General features: G+C 40.6%; 1 protein-coding gene across 2 annotated transcripts in view; it reads left to right on the top strand.

Annotated features, from left to right (window-relative positions):
- The first annotated feature begins 2,631 nt into the window (after positions 1-2,631).
- LAMA1 (laminin subunit alpha 1) overlaps positions 2,632-25,588 on the top strand; it is a 161,869-nt gene continuing 138,912 nt past the window's right edge. For both annotated transcript variants that reach the window (XR_013995283.1, XM_081078720.1), the window contains exon 1: positions 2,632-2,792. Coding sequence is in view for 1 of the 2 variants with exons in the window: in XM_081078720.1 (XP_080934846.1) it covers positions 2,720-2,792 (73 nt within the window). In the remaining variant the exon portion in view is untranslated. The remainder of the gene's footprint in view (positions 2,793-25,588) is intronic.

The following is a 25,588-nucleotide window of genomic DNA, read 5'->3' as shown; positions in this document are numbered from 1 at the left end:
TGAGAGGGAAGCACATCTTGACCAGAAGTTCCCTTTATAGAACTTATTAAATTTATAATTTTTTGTCTACTTTTTTTTTGCCTTAACTTCCGTACTGAATGTTCCACACAGGTGTAGACCCTCATATTTCTGTCTCAGTTAATGTTAAATCCTGAGTGGTTGGCACTTAGCTGTGAGCCAAAAATGTTTGTTGAATGAATGAAGTGGGTACTATTATTATCTCTATTTTACAGTTGAGAAAGTAACCCAAGATTTTGCTTATAATAAATGAGTGGGAAGAATGTGTACCATCTTTGAGCCCAACCCAAGTTCTTTATCACTACCTGTAACATCCACAACACCACTTGCCCTCTTAACAGCTGAACACAACTGTTTTCCTCTGTATGCTGCCCTCTAGTTTCTTGTTTGCATATCTGCATATTTTATATAATTGCAATTGGAATGCCCATATTATTTGGAATTTTGCTTTTCTCACCTAACATATCAATGTTTTTTTGCAAATTTTAAAACTCTCATATTTTATAAATGGCTACATAATATCACATTGATTTATTATAAATTACTTAATCATTTAACTATAACTTGGCATTTAGGCATTTTCACTGTTTATTATTTATAGGTGACTTTGAAGCAAGCTTCTTTGTGAGCCTAGCTGAGCTCAAATTCTACTTTGTCACAAAACATGAATGTTCCTATACCATTTTCATCTTGAACAGGCCACCCCTGAACATTCATGGTGCTGTAGGTAATTAAATATTTCTAAGCATGCTACAGAATGGCAAAATTTGTACTGCAGGATTTTATGACATGGATTGTTACCTTTTTACTGTTTCACCTTATCCAAGCTTGTTCATTAAGTTGGCTTTTGGAATTCTTCCTGCACTGAAATCTTTCTGCTTAACCTTGAGTAGCAAAAAAAATTGGTGCTAACTTGCAACTTTTGACGTTTCCTATTCACTCCCCAAATGTGCTGACTGTTTACTTTCATTGAAATCACAAGCATGAGTTCCCTGTCTGCAGTTCAAAGATAAGGTCTAACTGAAGTCCAGACTGAGTTTCTAGGAGCCCAAGATACGGAGAGACAGATAACTGCTTGTGATTCCTACTGCTGCCTTTGATCTCATCCGCATGGCCTCATGCAGTAACGTAAAGAACTGTGGGCAAGAAATCAGATCTGGGCTCTAGCTCTGGACAGGACCTTACCCTCTGCACTCATTTCCTCATATCTCACACAAGGGTAACTATCTGCCCATCTTATAGAACCCAGAAGATCACATGAAATAATCTATAGGAATACACTTAAGATACTCTAAAAGATATGTGTCTGTGCATAATGTGTGTGTGTGTACAAAGTTATTTTAGTGCAGAAATGCTTACAATTCTGTATTAAATGCTAATACCTGGTTACTTATTGAATACTGAATTGACTTAATCATTTATTTGATAATTAAGTACTTAATACTTTAGTATATTAATAGTTTAAAAGGTCTGTATTTTAAATTTGGTACTATGAGAGTACCTTCTCACTTTACTGCATCTTTTTTAAAGTGCCAAATTCTACCTTTTGTTATGTACTTGTATGAGTTTTTAAAAAATAATTACTAATATTATAACGATCAATTTTTCCTTAAGTGTTCAACAAAGTGTTTTTAGAAAAACTGGAATCGGTAGAGTTGTCAAATTGACACAACTTAGAAAATAGTATCTCCCTATCAGACAAAGACAAAAAAAGAAAAGAAAAAAATGAGAGAGTGGGACTGTAAAAGGGACTTTTATTATCTCGTGTGTTTATACTGTGAGAAAATGAGATCTGCAAAGTGTTATGAATATACTTTAAATAGAAAAAAAATCAGAGGAAATTAGAAACATTTTAACAGGGACCAGATGTAGTTAAAAAAAAAAAAAAAGAAGAAGAAGAAGAAAGAACAAAGCAGTTGAAATCTCGTGTTAAAAATAAAACTCCCAAAAATAATGAGACCGCTTTCTGGAGCAGTAAGGGTAAGCTAATAATAATAACAACAATGATAACGTCCAAGAAACCCTTCTTGCCTTCCTTAGATAAATTAGGAAACGAGTTACAACTCATTTTGGGAAAAATCTTCCCAAACTCCTGTGCCAACAGCGGAGGAGGCAAGCTGGTCCGCTGAGCCCCGGGTTCGGTTCCGAGGGAGACGACCGGCGGCCAGGGCCCGGGCGCTCTCGGGGTGCTGAAGGGGGACGGCGCGAGCGGGAGGGCGCAGCCGGAGCGGCAGCGCTGCGAGTCCCGGCCCCAGGGCCCCAACGGGGGCTGCAGAGCCTCAGTGGGGCGGGAAGGTCAACAGGGCAAATACTTTCTCGCAATGCACCGCCTGAACTAACTTCAGCGGTTTCTCCTCCTTTCCCAGTCCCCTCTCTCCGCCCACCCCACCACTCGGTCCCTGCGGCTGCAGCACGCCGACACCCCCACCCCCCCCAGCCGGCGTTGGGGGGCCGCCTGAGCTCGGCGGGGGGCGGTGGTCCCCGCGCGTCCCCGCGGGCCGGTCACCCCGGCCTCCCTGGGGGTGGGGTCTCCCGCGCCCCGGCCGGGCTGGGAGGGGCCGGCGCCGCGGAGGTCGGGAGGGGTGTGTCCGAGGGGCTGGCGGGCGCGAGGCGAGTGGCCGGGGAGAAGCCGCGGACGCGCGGTGCGGAGAGTCCCCGCGCCTGGCCGCGGCTTCCTTCCCGGAGCCGCCACGACGGCGAGATGCGAGGCGGCGGCCCTGGCGTCGCGCTCCTGGCCTCGGTGCTCTGGGTCGCCGCGCGGGGCCAGCACAGAGGTGAGCGCCAGCCCGCGTTCCTCCGCTGGCAGGGGCTGCTGCGGGACAAAGCCCTCCGCGTTGCCGCTGCTCGGGGCGATGTGCGCCTCCGCGGTCCCCTCCGCCTGGGGGTCCCCACGTGGGTCTCCCGCTCGGCTGCGGGGACGAGTCTGTGCGCGCGGCGCGGTGGGGCTTGGGGACCCCAGCACGGACGGGGGCAGCCTGGGGGTTCCACTCTGGTTTCTGAGAGCCAGGACGCCGTTGAATCGGGCAGTGCAGGCGCGAGTGGAGGCTGCGCGGGTCCCGCGCGCTCCGGGGCGTCCAGTCCCCAGGCTCGGGCTGGCAGGTCGCGCGCGGGGAATGAATGAGAAAGGCGTTTGCCCGGATCTGCCTCATTGTCCCGCGTGGAAAGCCCTACGATCCGTGGCCGGGAAAGGGCGGGCTCCTCGGGGTCCCTCACGGCCCGGGTGGGGAGGAGACCACAGTGAGAAGCGCGCCCCTGGCCAGCTGCCCCGAGCAGGGCGACCGGCCCGCGCGGCCCCCGGAGCCCACGTCCGGGCCCAGATGAGCCTTTGTGCAGCCCCGGAGGCAGCCAAACGCCGGTGGCTTGTTCCCCGCACAGGTTCAGACCGTGTTGACTGCGGGGTGAGGGAGCCCGCTGCGAAGGGCGGATTTCGCATGCTTGTCGCCTCACGGGTACATTGACTTTCGTGGCGAGGTTTGGGAAGAATAGAAACCCGAAGCGAATTTTCAAAACTCCTGCCAATGCCAAGAGAAATAGAGAACCCCTCTTTTCTTTCTGGGGACAATCCCATTCCCCACTCTACCCTTGGGCTTAAGTCTTCCCAGTGTCGCTGCTTATTGGCTACGAGGTCACAAATGTTTCTTGAAAGCAATGCATACAACAAGACCACGAGCATATGCCCACAAATCGACATTTCATTAAATTTAAAGAAAAAAAGTATAGGTCAAAAGTAGGTAGGCGGAATGCGAAATACCGTCGTGGGAAAAATGTGTGTTTAGGATTTGTGCTGAGTTGGTAACTGCAGAAACGAGGCCATCTCATTCATTCAAGCATTCATGATGAAAGCGCTGGACCGGAGCTGGCAGCCCAGCTTTGAATAGCTCGGACGTCTGCTTCGCTCAAAGCTGAGGCAGGGATAAGGAATTTGCATAGCTATCCATGGAAAAAAAGGAGCCGGCCTGGGCGAGAGAAGGCTTTACACTGCAAGCTGAACTCATTTTTTTTCTAGGTTGCAGAAAGTGAACCCATCCTAGTTTCCCACAGGATGGAGAGAGCAGCTTGACTCAACTTTATTGTTATAAGAAATTGAAAGTCCTAGACTGAGGAGATGCCCTGGATGTTTTCCATGCCCCTCGGGGCGGGCTCAGCATTTGCCCTGGGGGGTGGTTATGAGTGGTGTTTGGAGAAAGTGGAACGCATGGGGCTTTCCTGCTTTAAGATGCTGTGGAAAACCACCCACAGCTGCAGTCTTTGAATCTTTCACACCGCCTTCCAGTTCCCAAGCCGTCAACCCTCACCCTGCCTAACAAGCGTCATTGAAGGAGCTTTGAGTTTTCAAAAATAATCTGTGCCCCATGTAAACAGCATGAATTAGTGAGACGGTATAATTTGGTCAGAACATAATAAAGGGATCCTAACCTGTATCATCTTTGCTGCAATCTGGTGCTTATATTTTTTGAAAATGATCATATCTAGTAGCATTTAGATTATTAGCAGTCCTCTATCATTTCTGCAGCCTCTTGGTATTACTTTACTACACACAGTATATGACCCAATGGCTCAATTTCCTTTGAAATATAACCTGTTTAAAGTAAGCTATGTCTGAGTATAAGAGGTGGTGTGTTTTTAAAAATAATGTTGTGTTAAGTCCATAGCTCGCAATTACATAGAATTATAGTTGCTTCACAGGTTGGCTCATCAACTCTTTCGTTTTAAACTGTCCTTTCACCTCATCCCTCCCCAATAGACAATTCCAAGTTTAGGGGGAAAAGTGTGCTACGAACAGAAGAAATTTTACTTCATTCCCTGAAATGACATAGTATTCATATTTAGCACGCATGTACTCACCAGTAAAGTGTGTGTGCCTGAATAGATTTTGAAATTGGCTTGCTACTGTGCCTCTCTCCCTGGCTTGGGCTTCTTAAAGGGCTGTTTTATTATATCTGCCTGTTCATTGCTTGCAGTGTTCCTGAAAGTTAATAGCCAGACACAGAGAATTTAAATTTTTTTAAATAATTCCCAACATCTTTCTGTAGTCATATTCCTCAGGTAAAGGCCAATAAAAACAATATTGATTTTAGCAGTTGCAAACAAGGGTATGTATGATAAAAACATTACTGCCCACCTCTTACATCTCCTAGACTTTGGTCCACTCCTTTTTCCCTTCCTCTTTTCCAGACGTTAAGAATAAAGCCTACATCTGTAGTTAATTCAGTATAATCGAGAATTCACATGCGACAAGGATATGAAATAAACATATACACTGTTCTGTAGTATCTTGTGCCATTCTTAGAATTGCACTGTTTTATAAGGCAGTACGATATAATGTTTATACAACCACTTGTTTCAAGGTAAACCGAGATACTTACCATTTTATAATAATTCATTCATAAAGTTTTATGGATATTCATTAACATCTGCAGAAAGTTTCTATTGGGAAATGACAAGTGAAATTCTTGCGCTTTAGGTGTTTTATTCTCTGGCCTTACTAGCTGTGAGAAATTGGGCAAATTACTTCACTTCTTTGTGCCTTAGTTTCACCATCTGTAAAATGGGAAAATAATGGTGCCTCCCTGGAAGAGGCTGTTAACAATGAAATGAAAGAATGTAAGAAAAGTGCTTAGAATAGTGCCTAGTACAGGGTTAGCCCTCAAAAAACATTATTTACAAGCATCATTACAGTATTACTATTTTTCACAGAACTGTTGGCGAAGCCCTCTTCCAAGCTGTATTCTCTGGGGTATATCATTATTTAGACATTTGGACTCCGGATTTGGTATTAGGTTGGTGCAAAAGTAATTGCAGTTTTGCAATTATTTTTAACCTTTTAAACCGCAATTACTTTTGCAACAACCTAACATCAAATAATCTTGGGCCCAAGTACCAGACCTATCACTTTGATGAGCTATGGTATTGGTTAAGTTTTTTTATATCTCTGAATTCTTAAAATCTCAATCTTCCTGTCTATAAAATGGATGGGATTAATGTGATTAAATAGCACATGACAAACACTGGCACCGTGTTGGGCATGTCCTAGTGTCACAGGCATGCGATCTCTGATGATGGCTCTTACTGTTACGTCTGTTCTGCATGCTTACTGTCCTAGACACCCGTTCCTCTTATTGCCCACATTCATTTGGTCATTAAGACTTGCTGAGTTTACATCCTCATCTTTACAATCTGTCTCTCATTTTTTGTCCCCACTGCTGACTAGGCTTGACAATTGTTTCTCTTTCCCATGAAATACTGTGATGGTTCCCTCATTGGGCCCCTTTCCTCCCCTCTTCTGCCTCAGTACTGCTACCACTGTGATTTTTCTAGAAACACCACCCTATGTTGGACTAACGCCTTCCAAACCCTTCACTTCATAACGTGCGCGCACAAAATGACACTGGTGTGCATCACATTGAGGTAAACCAAGGAGGCTTGGCCCCCAGCTCGCCTGTTGTCCCAGAGTTGAGGGGCATTATCTTGGGCGTACCTGCACCTATTCACAGCTCACCAGTGTTTCCCCGCCCACACACAGGCTGTTAAGTGCAGGACAAGTCTCTCCCATTCCGGTTCTAACACCCTGAAAAACCTTCCTGGTCCCTGGATGCTGAAATACTTATTATGTACCCTTCCCTGCTACCCCAGTGAACACTTAGTGCTATTGTTATGCTTATTGTACTTATCATGGTGTAAACAATTGGCTTGCTACTGTGCCTCTCTCCTTGGCTTGGGCTTCTTGAAGGGCTGTTTTATTATATCTGCCTGTTCATTGCTTGCAGTGTTCCTGAAAGTTAATAGCCACCTATCTTTGTTGAGCCAAATTGAAATTAATACCTTTACTCATGAATCAAGAAACTTAAAAAAATATTTTTGAATAAGTATTCCATGTCCATAAATTGGTATACAATTCAAATGGTACTACAGAATATAGAGAAAGAGGTCGATCTTGGCTTTGTCCCCTTCTTTTGAGGCAACTGCTACTTTTGTTTTTTTGAATATCCTTCCATACGTGTTTCTCCATGTAACTCTTAAAAGCACGCTACTTCATGAAACCTACTTCTTCTCTAATAGTGTAAGGGAGGTACCCATTATTTCTTGATAAAACATGGAGCAGTATTCCTCTCCCTACTGCCCTCCCCCACACTACTTTTTCAGTGTACCTATGGCAGGATAGTAATACATCACGTACTGAATGTATATACTTGTAAACTTTTCATCTTCCAACTTGTCCCTTCCAAGATGTTCTTTGACAGGAAGGTATTAGACCCACGTTTCCTACACCTTTTGGAATTCAAAAACTCAATCGTTGATTGATTTCATGATGTTGTACTATTTCTAAAAGTATTGTTTACCATAACATTAATAAGCTATTCCTTAACCAGTAAATGTATATATATATATACATATATATACATATACATACATTCATATATATACATGTATATAACATATATATACATATATATTTTACTCTACTTTAGGAGATAGAGAAGTCAAGTTTGAGAATATTCTATTAGAAGTTTAGGATAGTGTGTTATTTATTTTACCAATAAGTATGATTTATTATTGGAACACCTATAGCAGACACAGAGAATTTTAGTTTTTTTAAATAATTCCCAATAAATAAAATTAAACACACACTTTGGATACAAAAGTTAACTGGAGATAACCAGAGAGAACTCTTGATTGTAATCTTAGGTGAAGTTTTTAGTTTCATTCCGCAGAAATGTTTGGATGAACCAGAGAAACTGTAGTCTCCTAGGAAAGATGTATGTAGCTTATTTACATGTTTGCAAATAATTCTTTCATTTGTTTTATTTCTACAACATGTATGTATCCATGGACAATTGAGTAAATAAATGCATTTCAAAATTAATGAGGAGAAAAAGTCTTTTATAGAAGTAATTTAGTTAAGGTCATGAACTTGGGTTCTGTTGGAACATGCCTGCCAGGGAGTTATTTCAGCATGAAACACCACACTATAGCTGAATCATTTCATTTTCATGCCGTTTATACTGAGGGTGACAGTCAGTGCCCAGAGTCACCATTTAATAACACCGAATTCTTCCACTTGAGTCTTTGTTTTCTCAAGGCTGGATCAGGAGAGCTTTCTTTGGGTTAATTTGTTCCCAGTGATTTTGAGTCTTGCTTGGGGGCAGGAGACAGACAATGGAGGCTGTGAGATTCCAATCAGCTTGGTGGATAACATTCTTGCCCACGTAAGCATTTATCTCAGATTGTTAATCCAGAAACCCTGGCATAGAAATATATATAAGATCCTGATTTCAGCATGTGTGTGCATTATTTCTTCTGTTCTTTTCTTGAAGTTTGACTCTTTTCATTCTGGAAGTTATCTGTAAGTCTGGTCTGTTGGCCCAGCAGGCAGTATGACTCAAACTCTTGTGCCAGAGACCTCCTGTATTGTTGGTGGGAATGTCAAATTTAGATAAATCAGTATTTATGGAAAATGCCATCTTTTTCCATTAAAGAATTTCCTGCATTTTGTTCCATTGCTCCATAATTTCCTGCCAGAACCCCAGGAAATTCTCTACAACAATAAAGAAGATGCTTACGTTTAGCAGATCATCTTTAGTTAAAAGAGAACATTTAGAAAAAACAAAGAAAAGCTTCACGACATAATACTGATTATCATGTACCACACATTTAAATGTTTTCAAACCTTTTTGTAATGACAGAATTTCACTCACAAAAAGGGATCATTTTGTTGTCACGTTTCCCACACAGGAATTCTTTCCTGCTCCAATGACTCCCTCCCTATTTTTCCCAGCTCATGGCATTCTTTAGGTGACCTTGGATTCATCTTCCTTTTCATTTTTTGTATCTCCTTGTCCAAATCGTCCCTCTGAATTTTTGTTTCTTCTTTTAAATAAGTCCCTGAATTTTTTTCACTTAAATTTTTTTAAATTTTTTAATTATAGTTGACAACAATATTATATAGAATTGTACACTTGAAACCTATGTAATTTTGTTGACCATTGTCACCCCAATAAATTTTAATTAAAAAATATTGTATCCGTTTCAGGTATACAACATAGTGATTAGATATTTATATAAGTTATGAAATGATCACCCTGATAAGTCTGGTACCCATCTGACACCATATATAGTTATTACAATATTATTGACTATATTCCCTATGCTGTACTTTACATCCTCGTAACTGTTTTTATAACTAGAAATGTGTACCTCTTAATCCCTTCTCCTTTTTCACCCTTCATTCACTTTTTAAAAATTAGTTTCAGGTGCACAAAACAATGTAATAGTTAGATGTTTATCATTTCTATCCCTCACACTGTGTCAACCCCCTCCCCCCATCCACTGTCCCTCTGACATCGCAAACCCTGATTTGTTTTTGTTTCTCTCCCTTATCACTGCAAATGATCACCAGCCATCTAAATTACTACAACCAGCCACTATTAATGAGTCTCTGATGCTGGCATCTTTTCCCTAATCTAGGCTCACATGGCAGTTGGGCTAATGCTGCTAAATCACTGCCTTCATAATGCACCCCTCAGCTTCAATGGGTTCCTACTCCTGCCCACAGGCGACCACCCCCTGTAATCCCTCCAAATTCAGTCACAGGCAACTATCCCTCATCCACACCTTTCTATCCCGAACATCAACTTCCTCTCTAACTGCGAGTGGTGTATTGATTTTCAGCTACATGATTTGTTCCCATTACTCCTTCACCTGAATTGTACCCCCATTTCTTACCTAAAGCCTAGCCGGACCACCCTTGCACAGCCTGCAGCTTACCTCCCTCGGACAGCCCTGTTATTATGGCCTTTTTCAACTATGCTGTTTCTGAATTTGTGCTGTAGTTTGTGATAAGTCAGAGTTCCTATTCAGCCAGAATTGCCATCTGGTCCTCTTTTAGTTGGCTCGCCCTGAATGTAGTCAGTCAAGGTCAAAAAGAAGGGGCCTTTTTCCCTTAAACATCAAAACCTTAGCTCCCAGCATTTCTTTCAATGCACAGATAACTTAGGGCACAGGGTTCTAGTACCTAAGACCTGAGCCTTTGGCAGTGGGAGGACAGTAACACCCACTAATGCTCCAGAAGTGGCTGGGCTGCTCACCAACATTAAAACCCTTACCAAGCCGAGCCCAGCCCCTATGGGCATGAGGTCCTCCAGGCTCCTACATGTCATGCCACCCAAGGGGATACCATTCAGCAGGACTAGGTGGCATCTGGAATCTGTTTTAAAAACCTTATTCCCATTTTGGTATCCAGAGATGTAATGACCTTTCCAATTGGTCTTCAAGCAGACCCTTTGGGTTTCTAGTTTAAATAGTTGTTTCCAGAACTAGCTCTGCCACTTGGCTTACTTTCCGTCCCTGGTGCTGTGTCCTGTGATAGGTTAGCACTCTTTCCCCATCCCTCAAAATTCCCAGTGTCTATGCTTCCAGCCCCTTTATTCTGAACCTCTAATTCAGGCATTCTTTTTTTTTTTTTTAACTGGGGTATAATTGACATATAACAGTATATTAACTTCAGGTGCTCCACATAATGATTTGATATTTGTATATATATATATATATATATATATATGGTGAAATGATCACCACAATAAGTTTACTTAACATCCATCACTACACATAGGCAAAAAAATTGTTTGCTTGTTGTGGGGACAAAGCCCCCAAAAAAGCAGTTTCCAGGCTCTCGGCCTCATGTGGAGAGGTGCTGGCTCAGATAGTGGATGGTCGTCAGCTGTGGCTGGTTGGCCATCAGCTGTAGCCATTAAGCCATTGGTCACTGATATAACTGCCGCGGTTACGGAGGGGAGCCGAGGAGAGTGAAGGAGGAGACTGAAGGAGAGTAAGGAGAGTCGAGGACAGTTGGTCGGTTGGCAGCAAAGCGGACAGCAGATCGCACGTCGTCTAAACCCAGCCTCCAGTGAGACCATAGTGGTATGACTCCCCTACCTATGGCTCCGTGGGTGTTCCTTTTTGGCCTCACCATGTCCTGCGTTCTTATGTGGGGAGCGGGAACAGAGACCCCGCAGGCCGCCCCGCCGGACACCCCGCACGACACTTGTGGTGAGAAATTTTAAGATTATTCTCTTAACAACTTTCAAATACGCAGTTCAGTACTATTAAGTATACCCACCATGCTGTACATTATTATATCCCCACGACTTATTTATTTTATAACTTGAAGTTTGTACTTTTTGACCCCCTTCACCCAAACACTATCTTTGCTTTTATACAAAATCTAGTTTTCCCAATTCTTTACAATTCCCTCCTGGCTTCATTGGAACACTTTTGTTCATTCTAGAAGTTTGGGGGTGGGGAAAAAGTTCGAGATATGCACTAGCATGTGAAATGCCTTTGGAAGCTCCCATTGCTTTTCTTTAAAGGAGTTGGCGTTTTAATTGGCTCATACATTTTGAAGGTAGAAAATATTTTCTTGTGGGATTGTCATTTCTATTCAATTAAAAAATTTTTTTCCCTGTGTTTGCTCATTCATTTATTCATTCATTTGTTCATGCACTGAACTATATTGGGACCCTGAGTCAGGGATGTACAAAGTCTAGTGTGTCTTGGACTCCATTTTCAGCTGCCTTTCTCACTATAATCCCAAGACATTTTTCAGTATTCTTGGTTTTTGAAGTTCACAGAACTGAAAAGTACATATATCAAAAAAACCAAAAAAGTTCTCCATAAGAAATAATAGTCAAAGAAAGAGTGGAGGGCTTAAAGTCACAATGATGGAAGTTACCATGTATATTTCGCTTGCTTACAGTCATGCAAGTTCATGTTGAAATGAGTAGACTCAGTTGTGGGGCAGGGAAAGGCAGGAGAGGAGCGACCAAGAGGCCCTCAGCAGGAGCTGGAGTTGCAGGCTCAGCTTCTACACCAGACAGCTTGTTAGGTGATGCCTAAATCCTTAGCGTCCTTTCCTTCGTGGGGAAATCAGAGCTCATCTGCTTGGCTAGCTCTCCTGTGTGCTCTAGAACAGGCACAGCTAATACAGAAGTTCTCTCTCTGGATTGCGCTTGAGCTGTTAATTACACCAGTTCCTAGAGGACCTACCCCAGACGTCATAACTTATGTGGTCTGTGTGGTGCCCATCATTTGCATTTTAAAAGGATCCCCAGGGTTTTAGTCCATTGTGCTTCTGGGGTTAGGAGACACTAAGTTAGCTCCACAGTTTTGCTGTGCAGTGACTGCAATTACATAGCAATGCAGGCATGGAAAGGGGATGCAGTACCTGATAGTAACCCCTACCAATGCGACATTTAGAGTCCCTTATATTTTGGGATGAGATCAGGCCTTGCAGGGCTGAGTGGTTGATTGAATTATTTTTTCATTGTTTAATGAATTCATCCAAATATCATGAAGTAGGTACCATATACAGGCATTATTTGGTGCCGTGTCCTCCTTCCCAATCCCTTTCAAAGGACAAGCCACAGGCACCTTTTCCTCTGGGATTATCTGGGCCACCTCCTTCTCTCCTGATCCAACCTGCCCCTTTCCAGGTCTGGAGACTCCAAAGTCTAGCTGACCTTAGTGACCTACTGCTCCTATCCTTCTCTCCTCTTGTCTTTAATTGATCATCCATTGTGCACTTGCTTTTCCTAGCCTCCGTCATAAGTTTTTATTTTCAATGTTTGGCTTATTATTTTCCTTCTAGCTCCACCCAACAAAATAAGAGCCATTCTTCCTTCTACAACCCCAACACACACACCACCTTATCCCCTTCACATACATACCACATATACTACACAAACACACACACACACACACACACACACACACACACCTTACTGACCTTGCAGACCAGCACCCAGCTAAAGTTACCTGGAAAGGTATTATACTGACTAACCCCAGATCGACAGAGCCAGAATCTAGACCTGGTCCCATCTCCTGGGGTGGGGTAGGTTCTGCTGGAAGCACCAGCGCAGCTTCAGGTGATGGGATGAAGTTTGATGGGGCCAAAAAAACCCACCAGTTTCCTAAAGGCTCAAAAAGCCATCGGTATCCGAAGTTCCCCAGGAGTTCCCCAGGACTGTGAAGTTTTCATCCATCCCTGTTCAATTGCTTTCATGGTTTCTCATTCTCTCCTGAGCAGGACTTACAAGGTGTTCTATGATCTGACTCTGCTCAGACTGAGCTTCTTCGCCCACTGCTAACCCTATTTTGGCCATTCTCAATTATCTGTGGTTCCCATACTGTGACATAGGGGCTCACATCTGTGAACTTGGATCACACTGTTCAAGTACATAGAAAGCCCTTTATTTCACCGGTGGTACTGTGACTTATTGTCCACCTAGGCATTTGGGTTTTCCTTCTGCTTATAGCAGGGCACTTTGTCTCTACATCTGACTAGCACATTATTTTGTAACTATTTGTTAACTTGCCTGTCTCTTATTGAGGGCAGAGATTTTTGTTCTTATTTCTAACACCCAGCACAATGCCTGGCATTTAGTGTTGATTCTGTAAATATTAGTTGGGTGAATGAATGGAAGTCCTAATGCAGACAAGCAACAGGAGCTAGAAGGGAATCCAATGGTCATTATTTTGGGATTCAGAGTCAGGCAGCTGGGATTAGGGAAGTCGCTAAACAGTGATAATTTCCTGGGAAGAGGTGGGCAGGGAGAAGACAGGGTGACAGGGAGAACGTTAGCAGGTCACCTACATAGGAATTGAGGATGCAGAACAAGGCAGAATCCAGGTAATCAAATGAGGGCAGAGGGTGAAACCAAGTCCTTAGCTCACATTCTAAATCAGAACACATGATCAGGGACGACCTAGGAACAGAATCACAAAGTCCAGATACCTTTTGTGCTTGCATGTGGGGTCCAAATATGGAGAGAAAAGAGCCGCAGAATCTGGTAATCAGGAGGGGCTTAATAACCTGAACATATTATTATTAAGCTGTTTTTTTCCGTCTATCAATTCACTACAAAGAGAAAAAGGGATTATATTTTGTAATTAAAGTAATATTGACTGATGATGAAGATTCAATATAGGCTTAAAATTCAGATTATGTTTAACAAAATCTTAGTTTTAGATTTTGAGCCCCCAACTTCTAGGCATCTCAAGCCAGCAATTCATTAACTCACATATTCAACAAGTAGTTGTTAAGTTTCTAGAATATTCCATACACTGGTGACCAGTGGTCCTTGCAATCCAGTATTTGTAGTCAAGTAAGCATGAGAAGTGCCCAAAGTATCCTACTGTGTTCATCAGATCTGGGCGATATTTTTGGTTCTGAATATCTCGTACACCAATGTAATTCCACTTATTGCTACAGAATAGTATCACTGTAAACAGAGAGAGAACTCTGATTCAACACTACATTTCTACTACATGGGGTTTCCTTTTAAGAGTGTGATTTCAGAATACTTCATTGTGCATTACTTCAGACATGTTGGCATTTGTTGACTAACTCTTGTTATATTTTCACATAGAGGTGTTTTTTTGTTGTTGTTGTTGTTTTAAGGAAATCTACCTGCTTGCTTTTGGACGACTTTGTTTAAGTGGGGGACAGCTGTTCTCCTTCGGGCATTCTGGGCTAAACGATCTTTGTCTTCTCAGGAACAGAACAAAGACATACAGAATTTATGTCACAGATGGATTTTTGTTTGATAAAACTCACTTATTATTGAATGAAAGAATAGCCTATTCTCTTTAGAAATATGTGCATAAGATCTCCTTGTCTTTAGTGGTTTCCAACTTTGTTGGTTTCTTTTAAATTTTTATAATTGACTAAGTTAAGACATGCCTCATTTTCGGTAGTCAAATATTCCCTGAAAATTTGTGCATCAGACAGTTTTCTGTAAATTCATTATTAAATTTCATATTGAAATGATTCCAAAATGTTTAAAGAAAACAGTAAGTAAAGAAAACAAACATGTCTTTGTTTTTGTTATCAACTCTTCCATGCCAATTTAGTGATATAAAATGCTTAGGATCTTTTGGTAGATAATGGTAAAATAAGATTTTGTTAAATATAATCTGAATTTTAAGCACACTAAAGAAGTTTGAAGTGCATGAGAATTGTCTACTCCCCTACAATCTGACCACTAGATGATGAGAAGAACATAGCTTGGACCAAACACCAGCTTACACGTTACACATTATTAACATGTATACCTTAATTAGCAATCAGATCCAAAACAGGTCATAGGCCACATTCTGTATATTTGATAGAGTTGCCGCTTTTCTGCCATTTGGGTGTGCAGACTTCTCCCTTGAATCAACATCAGGCAATCAGAAACCTTCCTGAACTGCAGACTAGATATGACGTATTAGAGATCAAGCCTCAGGTGACGTAACTATCCTCCAGAATGTAGGCTACGGGCTACATGATTTTATAGCCCGTACATACAAGTGTGAGGAGAATCTCCAACATGTTTTAACAGTTGTATTGGAGTGTATTTACATACCATAAAATTCTACCAATTGGAAGTGAACAGTTCAACTATTTTTTGAGTAAATTTAGAGTTGTACAATCATCACCACAAGCTTGTATGGAACATTGCCAAGATTTCAAGAAGTTTCCTCATGCTCATTTGTACTGTCCCCGCTCCCACCCTCACCTCAGCCCAAGCAATCATCTACTTTCTGCACTTTTAGATTTGTTTTTTTCTGGAAATTTCATATGTGTGGACCTATACAGTATGTAATCTTTTGTGTCTATCTTCTTTCATTTCAATAATATTTTCTAGGCTCATCTATGTCAAAACATGTATTTATAGTTTGTTCCACTTTATTGCTGAATAGCATTCCATTGTGTCGATACACCACATTTTGTTTATTCAACCACCAGTTGATGGACACTCTGATTGTTTCCCTTTGGGGCTATTAGGAGTAATGCTATAAACATTCATATACGAGTCTGTGTAGACAGGTTTTCATTTCTCTTAAGTGAAATTCCTAGGAATGGAATATGGGTCATATGGTAAGCTTATGCTACTTTTTTAATGAAACTATTGAACTGTTTTCCAAAGTGGCTGCACCATTTTACAGTTATAAAATGTGGCAGTGTCTGAGCATTCCAGTTTCTCTACGTCCTTACCAAAAGTACATAATATCTGTCTTTCTGTTTATAAACATTTTAGTGACCGTGAAGTGGTATCTTGTAATTTAATTTGCATTTCCCTAATAATTAGTGCTATTGAGCATATTCCATGTGTTTATTAGCTATTCATATATCTTCTTTGGTGAAATATCTACTTAAATATTTTGTTCATTTTTTATTTATTTTTTTTTGTCTTCATATTTTCTGGATACAAATCCTTTATCAGAAATGTGATTTGAAAATATTTTCCCTCAATCTATGGCTTGTCTTTTCATTTTCTTAATGGTGTGTTTGGAGTGGCGTGTCTTTTCATTTTCTTAATGGTGTGTTTGGAGTGCCAATTTTTTTGATTGCCTATTTTATCATTTTTTTTCTTTTATGGATTGTTCTTTTGGTGTGGTATTTAAGAATTCTTTGCCTAACCTAAGGTCACAAAGATTTTCTCTTATAGCTTCTTCTAAAAGGTTTATCGTTTAGCTTTTACATTTAGGTCTCTGATCCATTTTGAGTTGACTTTGTGTATGGTAAGTTCATTTTTGTATGTGGATATCCAGTGGTCCCAATATGTAATTGAAAAAACACAAGTGCCTTGGCATTTTGCCAAAAGTCAATTGGCCATAGTTGTAAGTGTGTATTTCTGGATTCTTTATTTTGTTCTATTAATCATATATCTGTTCTTATGTTAACTGTCTGGATTCCTTTGGCTTTTAAATGTTTTGAAATAGGTAGTGTAAGCCATTCAATTTCATTCACTTTTTCTAAATTGCTTTGACAGTTCTAGGTCCTTTGCATTTCCATTAGTATCTGCTTCTCAATTAAAAAAAAAAAAAGCCAGCTGGGATTTTGATAGGAATTAGACTGAATATATAGATAGTTTGGGAAGAATTGCTGTCTAACAATGTTGAGTCTTCCTATTTATGAATAAGAGACATCTCTTCATTCATATTCTTTAATTTTTCTCAGAAATGTTTTGTAGATTTCAGTGCTCTGGCCTTGAATTTTTGCTACTATTTTCTTAAGCATTTTATTATTTTCCAATAAAAAATCCTGGGGTGTATGGAGAGCAGATCTAGCCCTTCTCTGGCATTCCTGTTTCCAGGATATCCCCGGTAAGCATGTGGCTGGCCTAACTGTCTGCAGTTTGCCCCTGCTGGAATCTCAATCTCAGGCTAGCAGAGCTGCAAGCTTTCCCCATTCATTTTCTACTGAGCTTATAACTTTTATGACATCACTGGGCTCATGTTTTCAATCTGTGCTCCAAATCTAGTCGGCTATTGGGTCTCCAGCAGAGAAACTGCTGGTGTTCACTCTCGCCAGGGCCTGGTAATCTATCATGCTGATGAGCTGGGTGAGCATGGGACAGCCCCAGGTAGAGGGCTGATCTCTTCTAGTGGTCTGACCTGGAATCCCGGCAGCTTTTCATAAAGAAAAGTTTCCCAATTTGTTGTTAGTCTTCAGTTGATTTCAGAGTCCTGAAATGGTTGTAGTTGTAAATTTTGTCCAGCTATGTTATTGTTTTATTCAGGGGAGGATTTGTCAACCTCTTTACCTGGTCATTGCCAAAAGTCACTCTGAAATATTTTAATTTATATAGCTATCTTGACTACCACGAATTTCTATAATGAGACTCTATTATATTCTTCATAGTGTCATTAACAATCCACTAATTGTACTAATGACCCATTTCTGATATTGTCCTTGCTAATTAGTAAAGTGCTGGTATTGATGGAGATGGATGAGAGAACATTATGGTGGGTGCCTATGGAACATGGGCAGCCTTCCTGATGCACCCCTGGAAGGTGCACCACTGATTTTAATGCTACCTGCTTATGGGCAGTTTAACCTAAATAAAACATACGTGCACACATAGATGAGGTCTGCCAATTAAGTTCACGAACTCATCCTAGAAAAAGTGCTGCATACCTCATTGCTGAATATCAATATGGTCACCTTTGAAATATTCCCCTTGGGAAGCTATGCACCGATGCCAGTGCCTAATCCACCCTTCAAACAAATTTTAGAACTCTTTTTCTGGAATGGGCATCAGAGCTGTCATTGTATTACCCTTGATGTCCTGAATGTCATCCAAATACCTATCTTCCTTTCAATATTTCCTTTATCTTCAGGTAAAGAAAGAAGTCATTGGGGGGCCAGGTCAGGTGAGTAGGGAGGGTGTTCCAATACAGTTATTTGTTTACTGGCTAAAAACTCCCTCACAGACAGTGCCTTGTGAGCTGGTGCATTGTCGTGATGCAAGAGCCATGAATTGTTGGTGAAAAGTTCAGGTCGTCTACCTTTTTCATGCAGCCTTTTCAGAACTTCCAAATCGTAAACTTGGTTAACTGTTTGTCCAGTTGGTACAAATTCATAATAAATAATCCTTCTGATATCAAAAAAAGGTTAGCAACATCATTGCAACAAGTTCACGAACTTAATTGTCTGACCTCATACACATGTACATGGATGTGCACACACATGCATGATATCAGTCTTTATACTGAAGTATCTTAACCGTAGGCTATTTGGTTTGTTCTAAAAGAAAATCTATTATAGAAAATGTATATAAATATGGTTTATTTGAGAGTAATCTATGAATGTGGTCCAGCCTGTGTTCTGATTTCTTCATTACTAACGTGTGGAAATAAAGCAAATGTTCCCTGCCTATATTATCATAAGAATGTAATACAGGGAATAACTTAGAAAATAAAAGAAAAATAACATTGAAATCTTATTTTAATAAGACAAGAGAAAAAAGGGGGGGTGCCTCAAGGGTACTGCTGTGGTAGGAAGCTGTGTCCTTGACCTTCCCCACTTCTCTCCGGCTGTTTTCTTTATTAGAATGGGGAGACAGCCGCAACATCTATGAATGGCCCTGCTTTTGCCCAGACAGGCTGTCTTGAAAACTCTTCCCTTTCCTTCTGTCATCTAGACCTAGACCCTCTCCTGGAAGCTAAAACGCAAATAGATGTTCTGCTGTCCTCTCTAACCCACCTCTTCCCACCTTGTGCAGAGACCTCCCTGCAGACCTCTGTGAATAGACACCTGGAGGCTGCCTACTTTTATGCTACATCAGACTGGTCAAAATACCAGTAACCAGCAGTCCTTGGGCTTTAAGGGGTGACCCTCCATCAGAACTCAGATAGTGCTATGTAAACGCTCTCCTTTAAAATGTTAACACTGTAAGTATTTCACAGCGTCTTCAACACGTCATTTTCAATATGAATGAATCAGGCTGGTTGGCAGAGTCATTTAAGTGGAACAGGGATGAAAAATCAAAACCACTGGTTTGCTTGAATATATTTTCTTGTTGGATGCTCAGTTGACCTTGTTCATATGTTTTGTCTTTAATTTTGGAGCTCTTTTTTTCCACTTTACAGTAAGCCCAAAACCTGTGTCTTAACTGAAGCAATGCATTCCCTGTAAAAATAGTTGGGAAAAGTCAGCAAGACTTGAATGTAGGATGTGAAAATTAAATAGTTCTGGTTAAATAGTGAGAGAAAGCTGCTGGAGGAAGCATGATCTCACTAATCAGTCTGATCATCGTTGTGCCAAGGTTTGGCTGAATTGGCCAATTTCAGAGTGTTAGAACTGGAAAAAACCAAAGAGATCACTTAATCTCTTGAACTCAAAGCAGCCATCCATGGAAGATGTTTAGCCATGAAGCATCTCAGGCCCACCTCAGACCTGCAGAATCAGAATCTACATTTTAATGAGACCTCCAGGTGATTTGTATATATAAAGCTTGAGAAACACTGCTCTAATCCTCAACATTCTCTTTGCACAGTTGAGCACAGAATAACATTAGAATATCTTGTGCATAGTTAACTCATAGTTATTAAATTTGTGGCTGCTAAGGGTCATCTCTCTCTGTCTTTAAGAGTATGGCTTTATTAATTCAACCCTAGAACATGTTAAATTTTTATAGCACTCTTCTCATAGCTATCACCAGGAACTGTAACATCTTTTCCTCCTTCACCAAGGTTATGCTTGCAGGTAAATTTTGGGGGAAAAGTAGAAGGTCCTGTATTTATTCTTTTTAAGCTTGTGCTGGTTTTATTTTGGCCAGTGTTGAGATTCCACTAACTCCATTACGCAGTGTATTCATTTTCCACATATGTGGTGCCTTTTTATATCATTATCTCAATTAGGATTAATAATATTAAATAAGTGTTGGGCATGTGCTGTGGAAAACCCAAGTCTCTGCCCTCAAACCAATAGGTCAGACAAATAAGTTTGCAAACTCATCCTAGAAAAAGTACTACATACCTCATTGCTGAATATTACTATGGTCACCTTCCAAGTACTCCCTTTGGAAAGCTGTGCACTGATGCCAGCACCTAGTCCACCCTTCAAAGCAATTTTGGAACTCTTTTTCTGGAATGGCCATCGCAGCTGTCATCATTTTTACCCTTGATGTCCTGCATGTCATAAAAATGTTTTCCTTTCAATATTTCCTTTATGTTCAGGTAAAAAGAAGTCATTGGGGGGCCAGATCAGGTGAGTAGGAAGAGTGTTCCCATACAGTTATTTGTTTACCGGCTAAAAACTCCCTCACAGACAATGCTGTGTGAGCTGGTGCATTGTGGTGATTCAAGAGCCATGATTTGTTGGTGAAAAGTTCAGGTCATCTAACTTTTTCACGCAGCCTTTTCAGTATTTGGTTAACTGTCTGTCCAGTTGGTACAAATTCATAATGAACAATCCCTCTGATATCAAAAAAGTTTAGCAACATCATTGCAACATCTTGGTGAACTTAATTGTCAGACCTCATATGTTATATTGCTTCTCTTGGTCTTGGAGATATTATTTTGGGAAAGTATGTTCCTTCCCACTTTCTCCATGAGAATGCACCTGTTTGGTGAATGTGCTGTCTTCTGCTAGGAAATCTATCAGAGACTGACAACAAGTTGCTTTGAGAGAGAGAAAACCAAGAGTTTGAGTGTGATGGAAGCCACAAGAAGATAATGTTTTAAAAAAAGAGAAGGATAATTTTTGAGAAAAGGTGCTATGAGGACAAGTAAACTGAAGGTGAATGGCATGTTGGGTTTGGTAAGATGGAAGTTAATGGAGACTTTGAAAATGACATTAAAGGAGCAGAATTCCGATTGAAGTTGAGTGAAGAGTGAATATGAGGCAAGAGACTGGAGACAGTGAATACAGTTCTTATACACGCCTTGACATAGTAACAGCTTTTTGAAAAAAAAATAGATAAGCTATTCCATTAAATGAATGTATCTATATAAATAAGCAGCCCAATTTCATAAGAAAATAACGAAAACAATGGTACTGGCACTGAGAAAATGCAGTATTATCAATCCAGTGAGAATGATGCCAAGATAATTTAACTCTATGTACTTTGATTAGAGTGTTTACTGTAGTTGTCGATTATATTTCCCTATTTTTGGTCTTTAAGGTGAAATATACCTCAAATAATTTATTTGTAAAATGTCCCTGTCGATATGCGCTGGAATAAAAGGAGCTGTGATCGGTCATCCCAGGACCTTGCGGTCATTCTGCTGGTGCTCAGTTAGAGTGATGAGGCCGTCTCTGATGCCAAATGATTTCATGAGAAGTACACGGGCGCTCGTGAGGACAGTCCTCCATGGAAGCTCCCACTAGTCACCTCCAGGACCAGTTACAGATTTGAAGAACTAGTCCAAAATGAAAATGTGGGGCTCCTCGTTTCATTTATGAAACATTTCAAACAGTTCCAGAATGAAACCAAGGGTAATTGTACTGGTCACATACCCTTGAAGTGGCCCTGGACACCCTGAACAGGGATGCGAAAGTTTTAAAGCATAAGGAAGAAAAATCCATATAATAGAGCACAAAAGTGGCACAGGAAAGTGGAAGAAATAGGATTTGTAGAAAAGTTGAGTGTTTGGGCTAATAAGAAAATGTTGAATTAACTTACGTTTTTAGATATTTAAAAATTATATAAACAGTGTAAACTTTATAAATGATATAAGCAAAATATAATAAAACTGCATTTTAATTCAACCAAGCTGGCGATATTCAGCTTAAAGGCTGCACTTGCTTTTTGACTTTCCTTTAAGCTGAGTTCACTCCTGTAAGGATTTGGAAGGAGTGAGGAGGGGCAGTGTTTTTCCAGGGCAATAGGAATAATATGAAATGTAAAAATACATGTGAATGTTGACTGCTTTTGTGGTTTGCCTGTGTGCAATATTGATTTTGATAGGGTAGAAGTATTTAAATTATTGCCCTTTAATAAATTTAAAGTTTGTGGCAGCAAAAGAGAAACACACTTCGAGATGAGTGACTTAATTTTGTTTCTCTGCAGCTAAATGTATGCTGAAAACTGCCGTGTCACGGAATATAAGTATTAAACAAGCCTTGGTGGGAGGAGTAAGCGGACACTGATAAGGCTCTATTTTCCACGGAGAGTATCTATGCCTTGCTTGCTCCTGTGCTTCTTTATCTTCCAGTGAAAACCTGTCTTTGTCAAGGACACCTTGAGCCCATTGCTATGGAAATGGAACTCTAGCAAAACCGTGCTGAGGCCTTTCACTCACCACTCCCTCAGGTTTTTCCCAGATTAAACTTTTCTTCATCTTCCCACGTGAGGGGGGAAAAAAAAAGAAAATCAACTGTGTTAAATGCCAAATTCTTAGGACTTTTTCCTGTTTGTATAGGGGTCTTTCTTTCTCTCCCCATCTCCTTCTCCTCCCTCCCCCACCTTTTTTAAATCACTGTGCTGGAAAGGGCCTCAGAATCTCTAGAATATTTTAAAGCGTTTCTTTTACTAACAGCCATCAATGATTAAATTGGCTTAGTCCAAAAACCAAGTATTTGCTTTTGGGGGAGAAGGAGGAGATGAGAGGGCAGTCATTCTCTAGTTAGTGCTTCTATGGCAGGCTGAAAGGGCTCCATGTCTACAGGCAACCTAAGTTACTTCCATTTAAACGCCCCTCCCCCCAACTGTTAGATTTATCTTTATTTGAGAAATAAAATAACTAACTGGTAACATTTTAATAATTTTCACTGGAAATGAAATCCCTGTTTGTTTTACATTAAACAAGTAAGACTTTCATGTATTTCATTAGCGATGAGGTTTTATTATTGTAACATTCTGAGAATAGTGATGTATTTGACATATAAAACAAGTTCATTTAGTAGTGATTAAAGTGATTTTTAATTTCTAATTAAAAGTAGACATAGAATTTCTTTAAATGGTATACTCCTGTTATGACACAGTATTTGGCTCAGGTTTCTCATGGGAAAGGAGCAGAGGAGTAAGGAACCACTTACTGTGAGGAATTGCTACCAATTGCTGATCAATCAGAAGTAACAGTGGGAAAACAGTTTCATTTATGCTTACTTTTCAAATACATCTATAGGTATATTTGTATTGTTTCCTAGAAAAAAAATTTGAGTTAAGATGAATTTTGCCACAGCTTGTTACTAGGCTCCTGAATATATTTTAGGGGTTAGAGATGCTCTACGATAAGTAATTTCAATTTAAACCCTCCTTCATCTTTTTACCTCTTTCTCCTTCATATAGGCCCTCTGTCCTCAGCATTCGTAGAGAATGTGTTCCTGAAAATATGCTCAAATGCCAAATGCAAGAATTCAGATGATAACTTATAATTCCCTTGGGGGTAGTGGTTAAAGAAAGTTTTTATTAGTTTCCTCAAGGCATCTCATCTGGCCCAGGCAACCTGAATGGCACTAAGGACTCATTTCCACTTAGTGCCCCTGAGCTGGAAACACTGCTGCTTGAGCCCCACATGGTCAGCTCACTTGGGACCTCACCTGAGCAGGACATTAATTCTTGGCTTGGCCCAAGCCCCTCTCACTCACCTTCAGAATCAACCTGGATCAAAATGTTAGGGGCTTCCTGGCTGCCTTTGTCCAGGGATAAACTAGGTTCCTGGAAGAGTCAGTAAGTGGGAGAAAGGAGACTAACAGAATCATCTGTACCATTGGCTCCTCGCTCACATCACTTTAGCAGAAGCACCATCCCTACCAGGGTTCTTGACCTTTTGGTACCAATGGACCCTTTTGGCAAAGCTCACAGACCTATTCCCGGCATGTTTTTTTAATGCATATAAATATAGTACAAAGAACTACAAATAAATTAACATAGAGTACTACCCCTGCATGATGGGCTCCTTCTCATTTTTGAGGCAAATCTTCAAATGTCACCTCCTCAAAGATTCTTTTCTTTTTGTCAGCTTTCAGAACAATGAAAGGAGAAGGTTATGATTTACCAACGTGCATTTAACTTACAGGGATTCAACTACCCAGTGTTGCAAAGGCAACTACAGAAAGAATAATAGGAAAAAAGAGGAGGGAGGGAAGCAGGTTGGGAAGGAGGACAAGTTGAGTAGAGCTGGGCAGTCCTGCCCAGCCTTCTGTGCAGGGTTTCCCTGCCTTGGCGTGAGCGTGAGGTGAGCGCCGCGTCTGTTTCCTCCAGGCCTCTCATGATGCACATCACTCTGAGCTGAGTGGGTTTCTTCTATTTAAAGGTAGATGCTTTTCATACTCAGTGGCACTTAAATGGAAACCAACTGCATTATGTAAAATTTAATCAAAGCAACAGAGACTCAAATATATGAAATATAACCACAAAAGTCTAATTATATTTGAGGAAATTTGTGTTGGTGATCTCCACTGATGATATGAAAATAATAACAGCAATTATTTATTGAGCCCTTAAGATATTGGATTAGGTCCTTTACCCACATAATCTCATTTAATGCTCATAAAAATCCATAGGTACTATGCTTCTCATTGCACAGATAAGGAGACTGACAGGTAAAGCCCCCATTTGGCAAATGGTAGCCCTGGAATTCAGACTGAGGGCTGTCTGACTCAAAAGCCTATGTTCTTACATCTTAGCCAACCCTATCTTTATAGGCAGTAATAATTCTAATAAAGTTGATATGAAACACTTGGTTAGAATGGACATTTCCATTTTAAGCCTGGACGTATAGGTTAGATATTCAATATGCTATATTAAGTAGAACTTGACTGTTTTGAAAGAATTCCAAAAGATGTATGTGTGTGTATATATATGTAAAACACTAGTGTTCAAAAACAAAATTCTACTGAGTAAACTTTTTGAAATGCTTATGAAGACTTTTATTAGGAAGCCACGAGTAAAATTGAAAAATTTTATTGGCTTTATTCATTGATTCATTGATCAGGCATTGATTCGTTGATCTGCTAGCCTCCAATCTAGCAGATAGAAAGGAGATCAGAGGATCTATACAAAATAAAAGATTTTTATAGACAGAAGGAAGTGGGGACAAGGGAGTTATACTGGGCAAAAAGGCGGGTTGGTTACTTTCCTTTTGGGGGTAGCAGGGGGGCTATCTGCTGATTGCCTAACTAGTGCTGATCAGGCAGTTCCAGAGGGACTGGTTTAAGATTTCATCTCTGGGAGAGCCAGAAACTGTAATTACCGTAAGTCTTGGTTTGGTGACATGGGGCTTAGCATGAGCAACTCCATTTTGGGCCAGTTGTCTTGTTTTTAACATTGGGAAGTTAGCAAGAGTCAAGGAAGGGCTA

This window comes from Rhinolophus hipposideros (assembly GCF_964194185.1).
Source record: "Rhinolophus hipposideros genome assembly, chromosome: 17".
NCBI lineage: Eukaryota > Metazoa > Chordata > Mammalia > Chiroptera > Rhinolophidae > Rhinolophus > Rhinolophus hipposideros.
Note: the sequence above shows the minus strand (reverse complement) of the source record. Positions and strands in the feature narration are given on the sequence as shown.